General features: G+C 42.7%; 1 protein-coding gene across 1 annotated transcript in view; it reads left to right on the plus strand.

Moving 5' to 3' along the window:
- Window positions 1-587: 587 nt before the first annotated feature.
- Window positions 588-16,060, plus strand: part of LOC134541842 (neuroligin-2-like) — a 198,012-nt gene continuing 182,539 nt past the window's right edge. Inside the window, exons 1-3 of the mRNA XM_063385539.1 lie at window positions 588-756; window positions 13,450-13,513; window positions 14,757-15,755. Of these exons, the coding sequence (XP_063241609.1) occupies window positions 588-756; window positions 13,450-13,513; window positions 14,757-15,755 (1,232 nt within the window). The remainder of the gene's footprint in view (window positions 757-13,449; window positions 13,514-14,756; window positions 15,756-16,060) is intronic.

Consider the following 16,060-nt stretch of genomic DNA (forward strand, 5'->3'; position numbering starts at 1 on the left):
TTAGGGCAAATGACTTTTAGGGCAACTGACTTTTAAGTCAAGTGACGTTTAGGAGATATTACTTTTAGGGCAAATGACTTTTAGGGCAACTGACTTTTAGGTCAAGTGACGTTTAGGAGATATGACTTTTAGGGCAAATGACTTTTAAGTCAAGTGACGTTTAGGAGATATGACTTTTAGGGCAACTGACTTTTAGGTCAAGTGACGTTTAGGAGATATTACTTTTAGGGCAAATGAATTCTAGGGCAACTGACTTTTAGGTCAAGTGACGTTTAGGAGATATGACTTTTAGGGCAAATGACTTCTAGGGCAACTGACTTTTAAGTCAAGTGACGTTTAGGAGATATGACTTTTAGGGCAAATGACTCTTAGGTCAAATGACTTTTAGGTCAAATGACTGAAGGATTATTTTAAATTTCAGGTCAAGTGACGTTTAGGAGATATGACTTTTAGGGCGAATGACTTTTAGGGCAACTGACTTTTAGGTCAAGTGAAGTTTAGGAGATATTACTGTTAGGGCAAATGACTTCTAGGGCAACTGACTTTTAGGTCAAGTGACGTTTAGGAGATATGACTTTTAGGTTTTAATGACGCGCACCGCGAGTCTCGGCGCCGCCTCGCGCCCTCTGACCCCGGCTGTCGCGGCCAGCCCGGGCCGGCTGCTGCGCGGGAAACAGCCCTCCCAGACCGCGGCGACGGGAGGCGCCGGTCCCAAACTAAACCGAACTACTTCGCCGCGGCACTTCCCACGGCGAGGTGGGCTGGGGGGGGGGGGGGGCAGGGGAGGGAATAAGGGCCGACATTTCACGGAACGAAGAGGCGTAGCTGGTGTAATGGAAAGGGAAAGAGGGGGGGAAGGGGAGAGAGAGGTAGGAGATCCGTCTCGCCGCCGAAGACGAATGGAGACCTCGTCCGGCGTTCGAACCGACCTCTCTCAAACACCCCCACCACCCCTTGATCCTTTAAGAGGTGGGGTTCCGGGTGGAGTAGACCACCCCTCGCTGCTCCTTCGGAAACTTCTCGCGAGGCGGGCAATCCACTCCTGGTTCCACCTGGCGCCCATCTTCCGGCGCAACGCAGCCTTGTGCTGATCTCTCGACGTAGCGACGAGACTCAATACGGCAGGGTCTGGCTGACGAATAACACGTTCTATGCGTGGATAAAATATTTCTACGTCCACACCTGGCCCGTACCTGAGTTTCACTGCGAACTGTTAAAATAAATTAGTTGTTTTCGAAAGAAACGACTGAATTGGATCTTGCACTATTTATTTGCTATGCCTGACCGAGAAAGCTTTGTTTTATAGAGAAAAACTGAAGCGTATTCAGCCACGTATATTGTTTTTTACAATCATTGAAACTATTTCAGCATTTACAAAAATTTTCTGTAGTACTTCAGCCTTTGATTAAATTACAGTGCACAGAATTACTGTGTAGCAAACATCAAAGACGAAAAGCGTGGTCCATAATGTGAATTCGATATTACACATACTTCGATTGATTAAAAAAAAAATTCGTTCGCAATTGTTGAAAATTGTTTGCAGATTAACTTTGTGTAAATTAGATAGTAACATGAAATATGATTAATTAATTCGTTGTAACTTTAGTTTGGATAAAGAGGGCTTGTTAATGCCGAAGGGCTGAGTATAAAGAAGTGCACACAAATTTAAATACCATTTCAGGCAGAGAAGGCAAATAAAATGATTCCTAGTCTCGCTAGCTGGCACTCGTAAGTTACTAGGTTATCTATGCAAATACATATGTATTTTCATTTATGTAGGATTTGGCGTTGTCGAGGCATGCGGGTACCGAAGCCCTAGGGTCACAACTACCACGAACTTTCATTCACTAAGATAACGAGTGAAATGTTTTTGACCGAACAGTTTAACCATGGTTATAAGTGAAATATTAAATATTTTTTATATCAATATCAAGTATGACAATTTAATTTTTCAAAAAAGAGAACATTTGTCAATAAAACGTTAATCATTTTGGTCAGTTAAATGTTTTTTTTAACGAGGTTTTAAAGTCCTGTCGACGAGGTCATTCAGAGACGGTGACACAAAATGGCACTGAAGTGGGGCATTGGGTAAGGAACTATCTAAGCCTTAACACGGAGTGGTTCTTGGAAACCCGTGGGAAAAAAACAGAAATCGAGTTTATCTGGGATTCTATTCCAGTGTCTTGCGCCAACTCTCTGAAATTCCCTTCTTTAAAAGAAAAAAAAGCGAATGAGTTGAAGAACCAAACGTAACGTCGAGAAAAAGAGGCAAGTATTTCGGCCGTTTCTTCTGTCAGCAGCGGGAGACTGCCTGGCATTCGCGGAGAAGAGCGCGTTCCGGGGACGGCAGTCGGTCGTCGACTTTCCGATTTATTTCGAAAACGATACAGCTCGAACTCCGGGTAAGGAAGGAAGGAACGACCACTCGGAGAGAAGGGATTGGCGCTGAGGAGATCCCCCGCTCTCTCGCATTCCGCGGCGCTTCGTTTTACGTGCGAGACCCACCCTGGCGCAGGTCGTCGTCGGAGAGTCGTCGGCGCCGCGGAGACCGGCTTAGGGTCGAGGAAATTGACACGACGGCGCGACGAGATTAGTTTGGACTGGCGGAGACGTGGGTCGGGGGGGGAGGGAGGTAGGTGTGTTCCATTCGGGGAGCCTCATTCCCCCCCCCCCCCCCCCGTCACGGCTGGCTCATTCGCGAGCTGCGACGCGGAGAGGGGCCCTTCAGCCGGCAGAAGAGTCGGAAATTGCTACCCCCAGACGCGGGCCCGGGGAACCCCCCTCCCCCCCCCCCGGACATGGGCACCCCGGCGGGCCCCGTAGCGAGATATTCCCTCGCGGCGGAACAGTGTGGACAGTGGTTGCTGAGGACCCGCGAGACGACGGTGAACGGAATATCGCAACCCGACGAGAGAGTTTTTTTTTTTTTTTTTTTTTTCCTTAGCGGAACTTCACTGCCAAGAGACCATCAGTCGAACTGCACGCTGTTCAGTTGGTGGATCACGAAACTTCACTGCAAAGAGACCATCAGTCGAACTGCACGCTGTTCAGAGTTGGTGGAGCACGGTATCTCTCGATCTCAGGCCCGAGCCACAAAGTTGGGCGCCGATTCTGTACTGCAGCGTAGAGTTTGGGAGAAGAACGCGAGCCGATGTCCGGCAAGGATTACCATAATTTAACGCTGTTATTTTAAAATCAATAACATTGAGGAAAAAATAAAATTTGCAGACGTGTGAACGAGGTGTTCTACGAATTAGCTTGTCAATCTGTTGATGAAATAAAGTTTTTAATCAAGAACCACTTTAAATTCACACATTTTGATAACACCTTTAGTTTTTTTTTATCATTCGCGTGATTAATATATTATGATTTAAATATTTTTTTATGAACTTTAATCAATAAGTTTTATTTTTCATAGTTTAATGACATAGCATTAAGGTTACACCATTTATTTTCTTTCAATTGGTTTATGTTCAATTGCAGTTCTTAATAATCGGTGTTAATTGAAATGGATTTTTTTATATATCTATGGGCTGTTGAATTGTTAACATGTATTTAGAAAGCCAATATTCAATTTAATAATGAAATTGGGAAAATAAAATCAACCCTGTCAAGTCCTCAAATGTGGTTCATAAATTTTGAGTACTTATACGATAAAATTAATTCTACTCAAGTTCCGCGCACACTTTCGCTAACACCTCACAACACCTGCTCAAATGATGGTTTACACGAAGAAAAAATTATTCACGATTAGGAACTTCCAAATTGTGTAACAAATGATGGTTGCATATCTATAGTGCGATAACCGTTTCAGCACAGGTGCCAGTATATGAGAAAAGCACTTTTAAATGTCTCATCAAAAGTGTTTGGGACTAATGGTAAGCTAGATATGCATTCGTGTTAGTATGCTTTGATTCTTGAGTATTTAAGAAAAAAACTAAATACATTTTTGATACGAAAAACGGACATTTTATTTTATGGATATGGCTTTCAGTAATATTTTTGACGGTGCACAGATCAAGTCTTGTTATTAGATTGGCTGCAGTACCAAAACCTTTTTTTCATAAGATATAATTTCACCTTTTATTTTGTGAAATTACAATAATTCACATGAAGGGCAACAAAAAACTTAAACGTAAGTTAAATACATAAATGTATTATAACTGAGCTACTTGCGAAGTAAAGATGATCCATTTGAAATCTCTACTCAGAAGTTTTGTTTAGTATGTGCCACTGCTTTCGTAAAAAGTACTTTTTTTTTGTTTTGTAGCACAGCCAATATCAACCTAAAATTATTCATGTCAAACAAAGAAAACATACAAGCCTTGCGATTGCCTACGGGAAATAAAATCAACTCTGTCCACTGTTAGAAATCACAGTAAATTAACGTACTTTTCAACGAAGAATTGAACTCAAATAAATGATGATTTCTTCGTAATTTCAAATAACTTAATCTTCGTGGAAACTACGCCGTATTTCGCCTTCGGAGAAGTGTGTTTCATTTTAAACAAAGGTAAACACATGCTGTGGACTTAGACAGTTTTTTAATATTTTGTTAATATCCCAAAAATATTATTTTGGATTCGTGTTCAGAAAGAGAGAGCTCAGTGTCCGTAAATTTACGTAGATAGCCGTAGATTTTCGAATATCACTGGATAATTTCGTGTCACTAGCATTCTTCGTAAATTAAAGGTGGAAAATTTTTTTAACGGTGCACGGACTCCCAAAGCTACGTAAAGGTGCGTGTACATTTGCGAGCCGTATCGCTCGCGAACCGCTTGCGGCAATCCGCCTCCTGTAGGTTTTTTCTGACGACGACAAAGGCGTTTCAGTTCCCACTGGAACGGCGTTGTGTGCAGTCCGTTGGATTTCATTCTGCTAGCGAACATCCAGGTCCCGTCGCCTATTTCTCTTTCATAAGTGCCTATTGATCATGTCCCTCAGTTTTGATTTGATCATGTAGTGGTCTAAAGGAAATTTACTGTAACGTGTTAATAAACATAAAACTAAATTTTTACTTGTTTTCCTAAACATAAGGACAATTTAACGTATGATGCCAGGAGAAAAAAAAATAAAGGCGCTGAGATAAATATATCTGTGGACTAAAATTGCGTAATTTTCCTCACGCAAAGACATGATTTGAATTCACGTACACAGAAAAAAACTTTTTGTACTTTAATTAAACATTCCTTTGGAAACCAGTTGCCAAGAAATAGTTTGTAATACCACACGAATGAAAGAGTGAATTTGTACAACATACGGATGGTCGTTTTTGCATATACGAAATAGTTTTTTCGAGCTAATACTAAGTATTTCTTGAAAAAATTGGCGCATAATTTTATATTTTATCTTAAACCATGGAAAAGATAATCGAACTATCAATAATAGGAAATTATTTTGTTTTATAATGCTTATTAATAGGAACAGTTAATACTCAAAAGCTATTTAGGGAACTGTTTACAAATAACTTTAACTATTGGAGTTACTGGGATAACACACAGGATAAATAATCGGGTAAGAATCCAAGCCCAGTGTTACTGCGAACACTATTTTGTAGTGATACAGTTGTTTACACGTAAATGAACAAATTTACAAATATCTGTAATTTTACATAAATAATTATGTTCCATTTACCAAAAAAAAATTACAGTGCACAACTTAAAAAGTCGAAATATGGCGAAGTTTCTACAAGTTTCAGTTATAAAAAATTTAAGAACTTATTTATTTGAATTAAATTCTTAGTTGAAAAGTCCGCAAATGTACTGTAATTTATAATAGTGTAAACACCTTAAAACAAATTCATTTTGGTCTATGATTCCTGTGGATCGGGGTGGGAAAACGACAAGAGGGTCCTCGCATACGCGAGTACCGGAAGTAGGAAGTCTCCAATTGCATCGCAGTCAATACCTAAAGCATATCGTGCTTGCAATTATTAATCGCTAGGAAATTTCTTCAGCGAGGGCTTTGCGCGAAGCCGCTCTCGTATGATGTCATGAAACTTTGGCGAAAGTGGGGTTGAGCCGGAAATTATGACAACGAAGCCGCTTTCGAACTTTAGTCTCGGCATGTAACATTGGATGGACTAATATGTAGACTTATTGATTGTAGGATCAACACGTGTGAAGTTACAGCTAAACAAACTTAATTGTCTCTGGACGCAGATCTTAACATGATTTACCATGACTAGCGAGCTGCTACCCTCTCGTGTTCTGGCGCAAAGGTAGACTCCACAAACGTGTGCTGCACAATCAAGGCGATGGCGCGTGTTCATTGGCTGCTGCCACGTTCCGCTGTCTCTCCGGGTCGCACCTGATTCGATGAGATAATTTTTAGGTGTCTATAATTGGTTTCCGGGTATTCAGGGAGTGTCGAATATCACGAGATCAAATGACAAGGACCGTTCAAGTCCGCAAACATTCTCAATCTAAATTTTCGCCGAATAACCTTCCAAAATTTGCAGGTCTGAACATACGACATTTTTACGGGCGTCAAAATGTATACGGGTTAAATCTAAAAGTAAATTATAGGCTACTAAGAGCTATGGACTCCCCTAAAAAAAATGTTTAAACTTTCATAAACGGATTGCTATGACTGGAAATCTGCCCACAAGACTTTACACATGATGATATTAATGGATGTATTTGTAAACATTTAGTAGAGAGAAAATCACGACAAATTCTATTTTACTGTCCGTTCGGTCGGCTTTCATTCCATTTACAAAAAAAAACGAAGCCAAATTAAGAACCATCTTTAAAAATTGAATCACTTTAAAAGTAAGATTAATAACAACGGAGCTGATCAAAACTTGTAAGTGGCGAGTGAAGATCTCAACGGCACATCCTTCCTTCCCAAATTGCTCCGCTGTTATTCATTTCTTTTAGCCGCAGTGCAAGTGAACCTTCGTTCCTGGCTTCTTTTATCTTCTTTCTTTCATTCCCGTCCTCTCCTCAAGACCCTTTCTCTCATGGCGCTTCTTCACTTCCCCCTTTATCGCCGCCTCCTTTCACTCCCTTCTAATGGACAGGATGCAGCGGGTCTTTTCTGTGGCTAAGCCACTGATTAATAATTTACTCTCGCTGACATAGACCAGCAGGCGAGAGTAATTTCTAGTGCACAGAGGACCTTAAAAGGGTTATTAAATATTAATACACAAAGTGTTTAGCCAAAAATTATCCAAACAATACGCTACAATTAAACTATTATGAAATAAAAAAAGCATTAAAAATTAAATCAAAGAAGAAACTTAATTAACTTTTTTATTGTATAAATCTTTTTTTTTGTTTGTTTCAAGAAACGTCAAATACTAAACAATCACAAACAATAAAAAAATGCACACTATCAGCTCTCCGTTAGTGCCTGTGAATAAATCGCTACTAATTAAGCACAATATTAGGATTAAACATGTGCAGTAGAGCTGAAGGTTATGCGTAGTATTAAGTTAATAAGCTAGGGTTCCACGTATATTAAAGGAGTGTATGAACTACCTAGGCATCCACTCTGTGCATGTAAATCAACAAAGAACATGGCAAGGATCAAGTTAGAGACCATCCACACTTGTCTCGCCAATTGAAGGATCGTAGCCACCGAAAGCCTGCTGAGCCGTGTCCGAATTCAAGAGCACACTTGTGTTCTTTTTATCCCGCACACTTAACTCGCGTTTTTGACGTACTGGAGCAATTCGGATGCGTAACGTTTTGGCCTCTATAAACGGTATTAGCCAGACAAACAGGTTTTAGGCATTATATATATTTTTTCAATAAATAAATTTAATTCCAACAAAAAAGATTAAACTGATTTTACTAAATGTGTGCACTTATTTACTGACACGTGAATGTACGGCAACCTTCTTTAAGATTAGGTATACCTTTGTACCGTAACTTACAATAGGTATAATTGTCGAAACTTCATAATAAACGTAATTAAATATTTTACTTAATTTCCTATTCGGTAACACATCAGGTGATAAGTACGTAATATAAGAAGGCCTATATGGTTCAGACAGATTCGGACCCGACATTAATAATCAGGGGCGTACCCATGGAGGGGCGGGGGATATATTTCCCCTCCCCCTCATATCCTAAGAAAATATATATTAAAATCTAGCATTCCCATTAACAAAAGGAAAGAATATATGAAAGCAAAAAGCAGGAAAAGCGGTTCTATTCAACACCCCCCCCCCCCCCCTCCTTCCCAAACGAAATGAAATCCTAAGTACGCTCCTGTTAGCAAAGCTCTGATGTTTTTATTGCTCGATATCCCACTAAATTAAAACTTCTGTAGTGGAGGAAGCGATGCACACAGCCTAATCATGAATTAACCTCCGGCTGGAAGCAGAATTAAAGGTGAATGAACCGTACGGAATGCCTGCTCTTTGGCGAAACCCGTCTGCAGCTCTTTCAACAGGTAATTTCCCCCACTCTCTCTCCTACCCCCTCCACCCTCCTGCCCAAGCAATTAATTTGATTACGGACCGTTCAGAGCGCAGTTCTCAAATAAACACAATGCAATATTGTTTCCGCACCAGAGTGCCGTATTACACTGGAGGGCACAGAACAAAAATACTAAAACCCACCAGAGAGCCACTTTAAATATTAAAAAAAAGAAAAAAATTCCCTTTAAAATAAAAAAACACTCCCGCTCTAGGGACGAACACAGTATGTGTTTACAAAAAAAAGTTTAAACATATTAGCGTATTTCCAAGTTATAATTTCGCGCGAACGTCACTATCACTTTTTTTTACATGCCAAACTGGGAAATCAATTGGTATCATGACAAGAATTAATATCATTAAATGAACAGTTACAACGGAACTGAAAATTTGTGAAATAAAATAAACACAACGCACAAAACATTATATTTTCTGTAGTTTAAAAGAACGCGACTGAACCAGTAGCGTAGCCAGGATTTGTGTATGGGGGGGGGGGTTAAGAAGCACGGTCCCCCCCCCCCCCTATTAAAGCGGGGGGTCCGGGGGTCCTCCCCCGAAAAAATTTGTATTTTAAGGTGTAAAATAGTGCTATTTGAGCAGTTTTCGGTACTTAACTTTAAATATTGTAATTGTAAAAATATTATTAATTTTTTAATAAAAATATTGTTTGTGTGATCAAGTAAGAAATTAATTAAAGATATTTTAATCAATCCAAGTGCCTGGTCCACGTCCAACTCAAAATCATAATTCATGCTCGAAGCTCGACAATACAAAAAAAAAGTTTGGGTTTCGGCAGAACTGGCCTATTCCTGGAAACAATTAGCTTTAGCTTGAAGAGTTACCCAGTCACCACCTGCTTATAATTACCGTGCTGGTTAAATACAATAGGTGTAAGATATTTGAAAACTTGGGACCCGTCACGGCGTCACAACCTTATAGCTTCTGCTCGTGACAGGGGTAGGGGAAGGGAAGGAGAATCGTTAGGGCTCGCTTACTCTTCCCCTCCAGTGCAGTGGTCGGTGATAGCAGTAAGACACCCAGGCTTTTACTAACCTGCTTTCAGATAAGAAAAAAAAATGGCTATGGGGGGAGGGTTAGAACCACCCTGGCTATGCCCCTGGACTGAACAAAAACCTAAACGGCCCATACAAGTAAACTGTTATAAATTTACGACTATTCAGAGAAGACTGCGTAATTATTTAATTGAGAGTTCTTCGTAGCTCCTGATAAAGGAATCAGAGAATGATCCTAATCTTAAAAAAAATTTGCTTTAATAGCTTTGTAGGTTTTGTTGCAGGTTTTTAAAATTATTTTGCATCTACAGCAAGCTATAACAAAACTCGTTTCGGATAGTGTAATTTACTATTAGAGCTCGTGTATGACCAAAAATATACCAAGTCGAGCTCACGATCTAAATTCGCCTGCCAGACTCGTGCGTGTATGTCCTGGGAGTTTTGTGCGAGTAGGTTATCATAGTAAACGGAGTTTGATTCTGTAAGGAAACGATTTAGAATATCTTTAAAAAAAATTGTAACAGGAGCTGGCCATTTACATAATATACAAACTTTTAAGATATTGTTTTTTTGACGCTTGAAAACTATCCTGAAAACATTATGAAGAGTTTTGGGCGAAAACAACCACAGTCCAAAAATGAGATTTTTCAGTACAAACGAAAAGTGTTCCTCCTTTGCTAATTGGTAATTAAATTATGTACTGCAACATAAATAACACGTAATAACGCCTATTTAATGTTTTAATCAGCATTAATATGCAAATATAGTTATATAATTAGGCTTGAAAATTTCTTTGTTCTGGACTAAAATAGTTTTTGCCAAAAAAAAATTCCCCAAGTGTACAAAAAAGAAAACAATATTCTTTATTGATTGATTACTGATTCAGGAAAACAGTTATAAAAAAAACTAATAAACAACATAAGTGTCAAGGAAATGGGTTGGCAACATGTATTGGACAGTCAACATATAAATAAAAAAAATTGCATTTGCTGAGGACAATGGTTGAAATACTGTAGACAATGGTTATTTTTGCTGAAAATTTATGGGCAATGGTGATTTCTGCTGAACCATCATGTTTCAGAGCCTCGATTCGTACGGACTCAAGTGTTTGTGTTAGCAAATTTTCCAATGTATGCCCATCATGGATCACCACAAGATGGACCAAAAAACGTAAGATTGAATTATTGGGACTACAGTTTTTTTTTCTTCAAAAAGCTATTCGTTTACTAACTTTCAGAGTTAAAATACAAACTTAAAAAGAAATTAAAAATTAAACAATATGTGGACTGCAATAATAAGTCAAGTTTCATAAATATTGTTCAAGTTCAAGCAGTTGTTTAGTAGCCAAATTCTAGGTACATTTTAGGCACCGTTTTTCGGCCCACAGGATAATGGGACTTTCTGAAGAAAAAAAAGAAGGAATTGTTCAGGCTGTAAACTATTTAGGATTTAAAATACACTAATTTTCAAGAATTACTACAGCTGTACTTACGTTATAATACAGTCTATCTTTAACAGTGTGAGGAGATCTATTTATGTGGGTTCAGTTCTTTAACAAAGACAAATTGAAAATGACCACTAATCATCCTTCTTCTTGTGGAAATTTAATAACGAGGATAGGAATAAAAGCGCTTATTAACTGAACTAAATCAATCAATAATACTAAAAAAAGGCCCCACACAGTTTGCACACGCACATAACATACACACATAACCATACCTTAACCCGGTGTTCGCGCCCAGAAACCTTTTTCACTGAAATCGTCCGGCGCTTCTTTATTGGTCCACAGCACGAAAGAGGCGTGGTCAGAAAAAAATAAACTGTGGTCCAATAGCACAAGTGATTTTTTTTTCTGTATCTCTCCCCCCCTGGCCCCATTCAAACCTTGGATACGGAGGATAATTAACCCAAACTTTAGCAGCGAACGTTAATCATACATACTTTCGAAAAGAGAGAAAAAAACAATAAGCTTTTGTGCGAGTCCGGCCGCTGCCTTTCATCTGCCCCCCCCCCCTCCAAGGGTTTGGGTTGGGGAGGAGGGGGGAAGGGAGTGAAACGCAGCCTAGGTTTTGTTCTACTCTCTGGCCCCCGAGGCAATCTCCTGCAAGGCCAGCCCTGTTCTGTTCTGCGGGGACAGTTTTATCCCCGCGTGGCATCGCCGGTAGCGAGAAGCTTCTTCGGCGGTGCGATCCAGCCGGGGGTTGACCACCAGGGCCCAGGCACAGACGGGCCTAACCCCCTGGAGCCTGGGTCTGGTTCCACCACACTCTTGTGTCCCCCTACTCATCCTGCACTCTCAATGCATGCCACACCACACCCCCGCTCAACCTTGCCTCTAGGCTACTCAACTATGTTCTAAGCTGCGGGAGTCAGTCGTGGCATCAGTGCCAGATTCAGAGGTCTGGAGGCCTCGGGGCAACAGAGGATCGGAGGCCCCCTGGCCCCAAATTATTTTCCAAATAAAATGAACAATTTTTTTCATTCGAGTTTTCCAATAAATAATTTATTGTGAAATCAAGTAGATTCTCTTAGTATTTAAAACACATACATAAATATAATCGGAGACAAGAATTATATGAAATTAAATTTTAGTGTTAATGAATATTTATGTTAATATTTAACAATAATATAATCATGTATGTACAAAGTACTGTAGGTAATGGTAACACAGCGAAAAAAGAATATCAAAGGAAAAGATGTTTACTAGTGTTTACTTGTCGGAATTTGAAAGATTTTTTTTTCGAAGTCTCTATTGTGGGGGCCCTCCGTTTGTGGGGGCCCCGGGGCTTTCGCCCCGGTTGCCCTCCCCTAAATCCAGCCCTGCATGGAATCAATAGCTGCCATGGCTGGCAAATCCCCGATCAAAGCACATGACGCATACATGGTTGAAGCCTCGCATGATAAGGGGTAAAGGCTTCGGCCTGAGACGCACTTAGGGTCTTCTTTAACGCTGACTTCTCCCACTTTATTCGACCATTCTGCATAGAAGTTAGCCGCCTGGAAAATTAAACCAGTTGACAATGGTATTTTTTTTTACATTTTGCTGTAATTGTTTACTCACATTTATTTAAATCAACAAAACGAGAGGCCCTTCTCGTCCCAAAAAAAACGGTAGCCATCATTTTTCGACTCGAGTACAGAAATTGCTTAAACTTTTTTCCGGATATGTTCAGTGAGCGCCTGTACTTAGCTACACGCATTGCGTAATCGAAGTCTGTGTTGCCTATGGCCGAGGCGTCCGTTCCATTCCCAGGCTGAGAACTTCTATGCGGGGGGTTTAAATGAACTGGTAGAGCGTTGCAAAAAGTGCTTGGAACTGAGCCACGACTCTTTGAAAATGAGATGCAGATATGTAGTAAAATAAAACTTTCAGTAAAACCTTTTTTTTCATGAGTTTATTATTTTTAATAATCAAACGGTACTTGTACTCCAGACCCGGAAATGCTGCACGTTGCCTGCTATATCTGAGAAGTCAGGCAAATATTCATGATTAACATTTGCATATTTAATTGCGCCATGACCACAAACCAGGAATTATTTTTGTGCATGTTTTTCTACAGCTTCGTAACATACATACCTCTATATTTACATTTTTAAAAATATATTTGGATAACTTTGTGTAATCAGCAAAAGACCAGCTGAGTCACCAAACGAGATGTATATATCCGGCGAGTTAAATGCGTAATTAACAAAACCGCTTGACATTTATTGAAATTTCGCGATTACGAGTAGCGTTTACGAGCCACTGCACTTGCCTATAAAATTTTCGTTTCATGGTTTCGTCTTTACCATTTTTTTTTTGACAGTTAAGAGGTTTAAAACGGGTGTTTTCACGGACATAATTGGATAAAAAAATTCTAAACACAGTACAGTAAGTAGCACAAGAATGCTGGCAGCCTTTATCTTTGATATCCCGGGATAAAATTACAGGGTCACTGGTTTAACTCTCATTAAGGCACATTATTACAAACGAGAAGAATGCACGCCGGTTCTGTGGCTGGCGTGTAGAGGTGAACGGGCGTGTGATGCGCGAGCCGGTGTCGCCCTTAGCGTCCCCGCACTTTTACAGTTCGTGCGTCCAGCCAAGAGCCAAGCCTGTTCAGGGGCGTATCCGTGTCAGCGAGGCGGTATGATAAGTGCGGCGCTCGCTGGTGCTTCCAGCGTCGTGTCAACTCTGAATCTGTTGCACGAAGAGATGTGGACTTAAATAATTAGCGGATGCAACATTTGTAAACAACTGTAGTTCGATTGAAACGAGTCGCGATTGTAACCAACGTCCACTCAACCACCATGTTGATTATCAGACTGTCCTCTTCCTGTGCGCAGGTGCACCAACCTACCTGCTGGCCACTCCAGAGTGACCAACCACAATGCCCTGCAGGGCGGGAAGTTTAAAATGTTCAAAGTCTATACACTACACTAAACATGCTCAAACTATATACACAGAAAGTCGGAAAAGAACCGGCGCGCGGTCTTCTCGCCGTGCGAAGGGAAACTGTGAGTTCTCAGAGCTAGCCACGCTATTATACGGCGGAGAAATGAAGATGAAGGTGTGATGCAAGTACACTGGGTGCTTTCAAGATCTTTACCGGTTGTTTCACGCTTTTAAAAAAACATTCTGAAAAAGAAACACGAAAAAAAAACGTAACAACTCATCTACCTTTAGCGTACTCTTTTCGCAAACAGACACCACCCGGATGTGTTGAGCAGTTTTCATGTCGCTTTTTTTTTTAACGTGACAACGTCTAATAAATCGATGAACGCCGGCTGCACGCACCTAAATGTATCCCGTTGCGCACATTGTCCCGTTACGATGTGTCCCGTTACGCTCGTTGTACGCTCGCGCCGCATCTATCTCTCTTCCACTCGATTGGAACAACCATCTATTTGACTTTTTCGAGGCACATTAAACTTGAAACACTCCCATTCGTTTCCTACTTTTCCTATCATCGTCCTATCCTTAACAGAATAATACAGATTGGAAGAAATTAAATAGTAAAAGATGTATAAAAGTAATAGTTAAAATAATTTCTTCGTTAAAGTAATAAACATATTCGAATTAAAGAGTGCAAATAAAAGTAAATTCATCAATTAAATTGTAGATTTCATTTCACTCCTTCTTCGTATCCATACAAAATTAGTGATAATTCAATTAAAAATGATTCAATTTTATTCATAAATGTGTGGAATCGTTTCATCAATGTTTTTTTATGACGTTGTCACGTTAAACTCTCGTCCGTAAACCGACTTTACAGACAACCAAATTTTTTTTTTTCCTGAAGCTCTGCGCACCGCGCGTGTGTGTGTCGAGGCAGGAGGAGCGAGAACAACTCGACATCTCGGCGGGATCACGTGACAGCCTTGGGCCAGGACGGGGCCAGGACGGGGCCAGGACGGGGCCAGGACGGGGCCAGGACGGGGCCAGGACGGGGCCAGGACGGGGCCAGGACGGGGCCAGGACGGGGCCAGGACGGGACCAGGACGGGGCCAGGACGGGACCAGGACGGGGCCAGGACGGGGCCAGGACGGGGCCAGGACGGGGCCAGGACGGGGCCAGGACGGGGCCAGGACGGGGCCAGGACGGGACCAGGACGGGGCCAGGACGGGGCCAGGACGGGGCCAGGACGGGGCCAGGACGGGGCCAGGACGGGGCCAGGACGGGACCAGGACGGGGCCAGGACGGGACCAGGACGGGGCCAGGACGGGGCCAGGACGGGGCCAGGACGGGACCAGGACGGGGCCAGGACGGGGCCAGGACGGGGCCAGGACGGGGCCAGGACGGGGCCAGGACGGGACCAGGACGGGGCCAGGACGGGACCAGGACGGGGCCAGGACGGGGCCAGGACGGGGCCAGGACGGGACCAGGACGGGGCCAGGACGGGACCAGGACGGGGCCAGGACGGGGCCAGGACGGGGCCAGGACGGGGCCAGGACGGGACCAGGACGGGGCCAGGACGGGGCCAGGACGGGGCCAGGACGGGGCCAGGACGGGGCCAGGACGGGACCAGGACGGGGCCAGGACCGGGCCAGGACGGGGCCAGGACGGGACCAGGACGGGGCCAGGACGGGACCAGGACGGGGCCAGGACGGGGCCAGGACGGGGCCAGGACGGGGCCAGGACGGGGCCAGGACGGGGCCAGGACGGGGCCAGGACGGGACCAGGACGGGGCCGTCCAAGCTTCTAGGACGACGGAGAGACGGACCCGTAGTTCAGTTTCCCCTTTGTGTTCCTCCTGCGCTCGGAGGAGAGCTACCCAGTCTATCCGGGGCGGTGGCGGTCAGACCCCCGCGGCCAAGGGAGGAGGGGGAAGGGGGTCGGTAAGGGGTTTTCGGCGTCCAGCGAGCAGGTAAAGGGCCCCGGGAACAAGAGCCCTCTGTCGGATTAGCGGTCAGCCGTCCGCGAGAGGTCCGTGGTTCGATACCGCGCGCCGGGCAGACAGGCGAGTCTTCCGTACCAGCTCCCTCATCTCACACGTAGAGACCGGAAAAATCCGCGATTTCGATGACCTACAGGATAGACGTCATGATCCTCCGTGCACGCGGGAAGATTACATCTGCTCATTGGCTACCGACTCGTGACACCTATTAACTAGGATGTTCGTGATTTGATACTTATTTT

Source organism: Bacillus rossius (genome assembly GCF_032445375.1).
Source record: "Bacillus rossius redtenbacheri isolate Brsri chromosome 4 unlocalized genomic scaffold, Brsri_v3 Brsri_v3_scf4_2, whole genome shotgun sequence".
NCBI lineage: Eukaryota > Metazoa > Arthropoda > Insecta > Phasmatodea > Bacillidae > Bacillus > Bacillus rossius.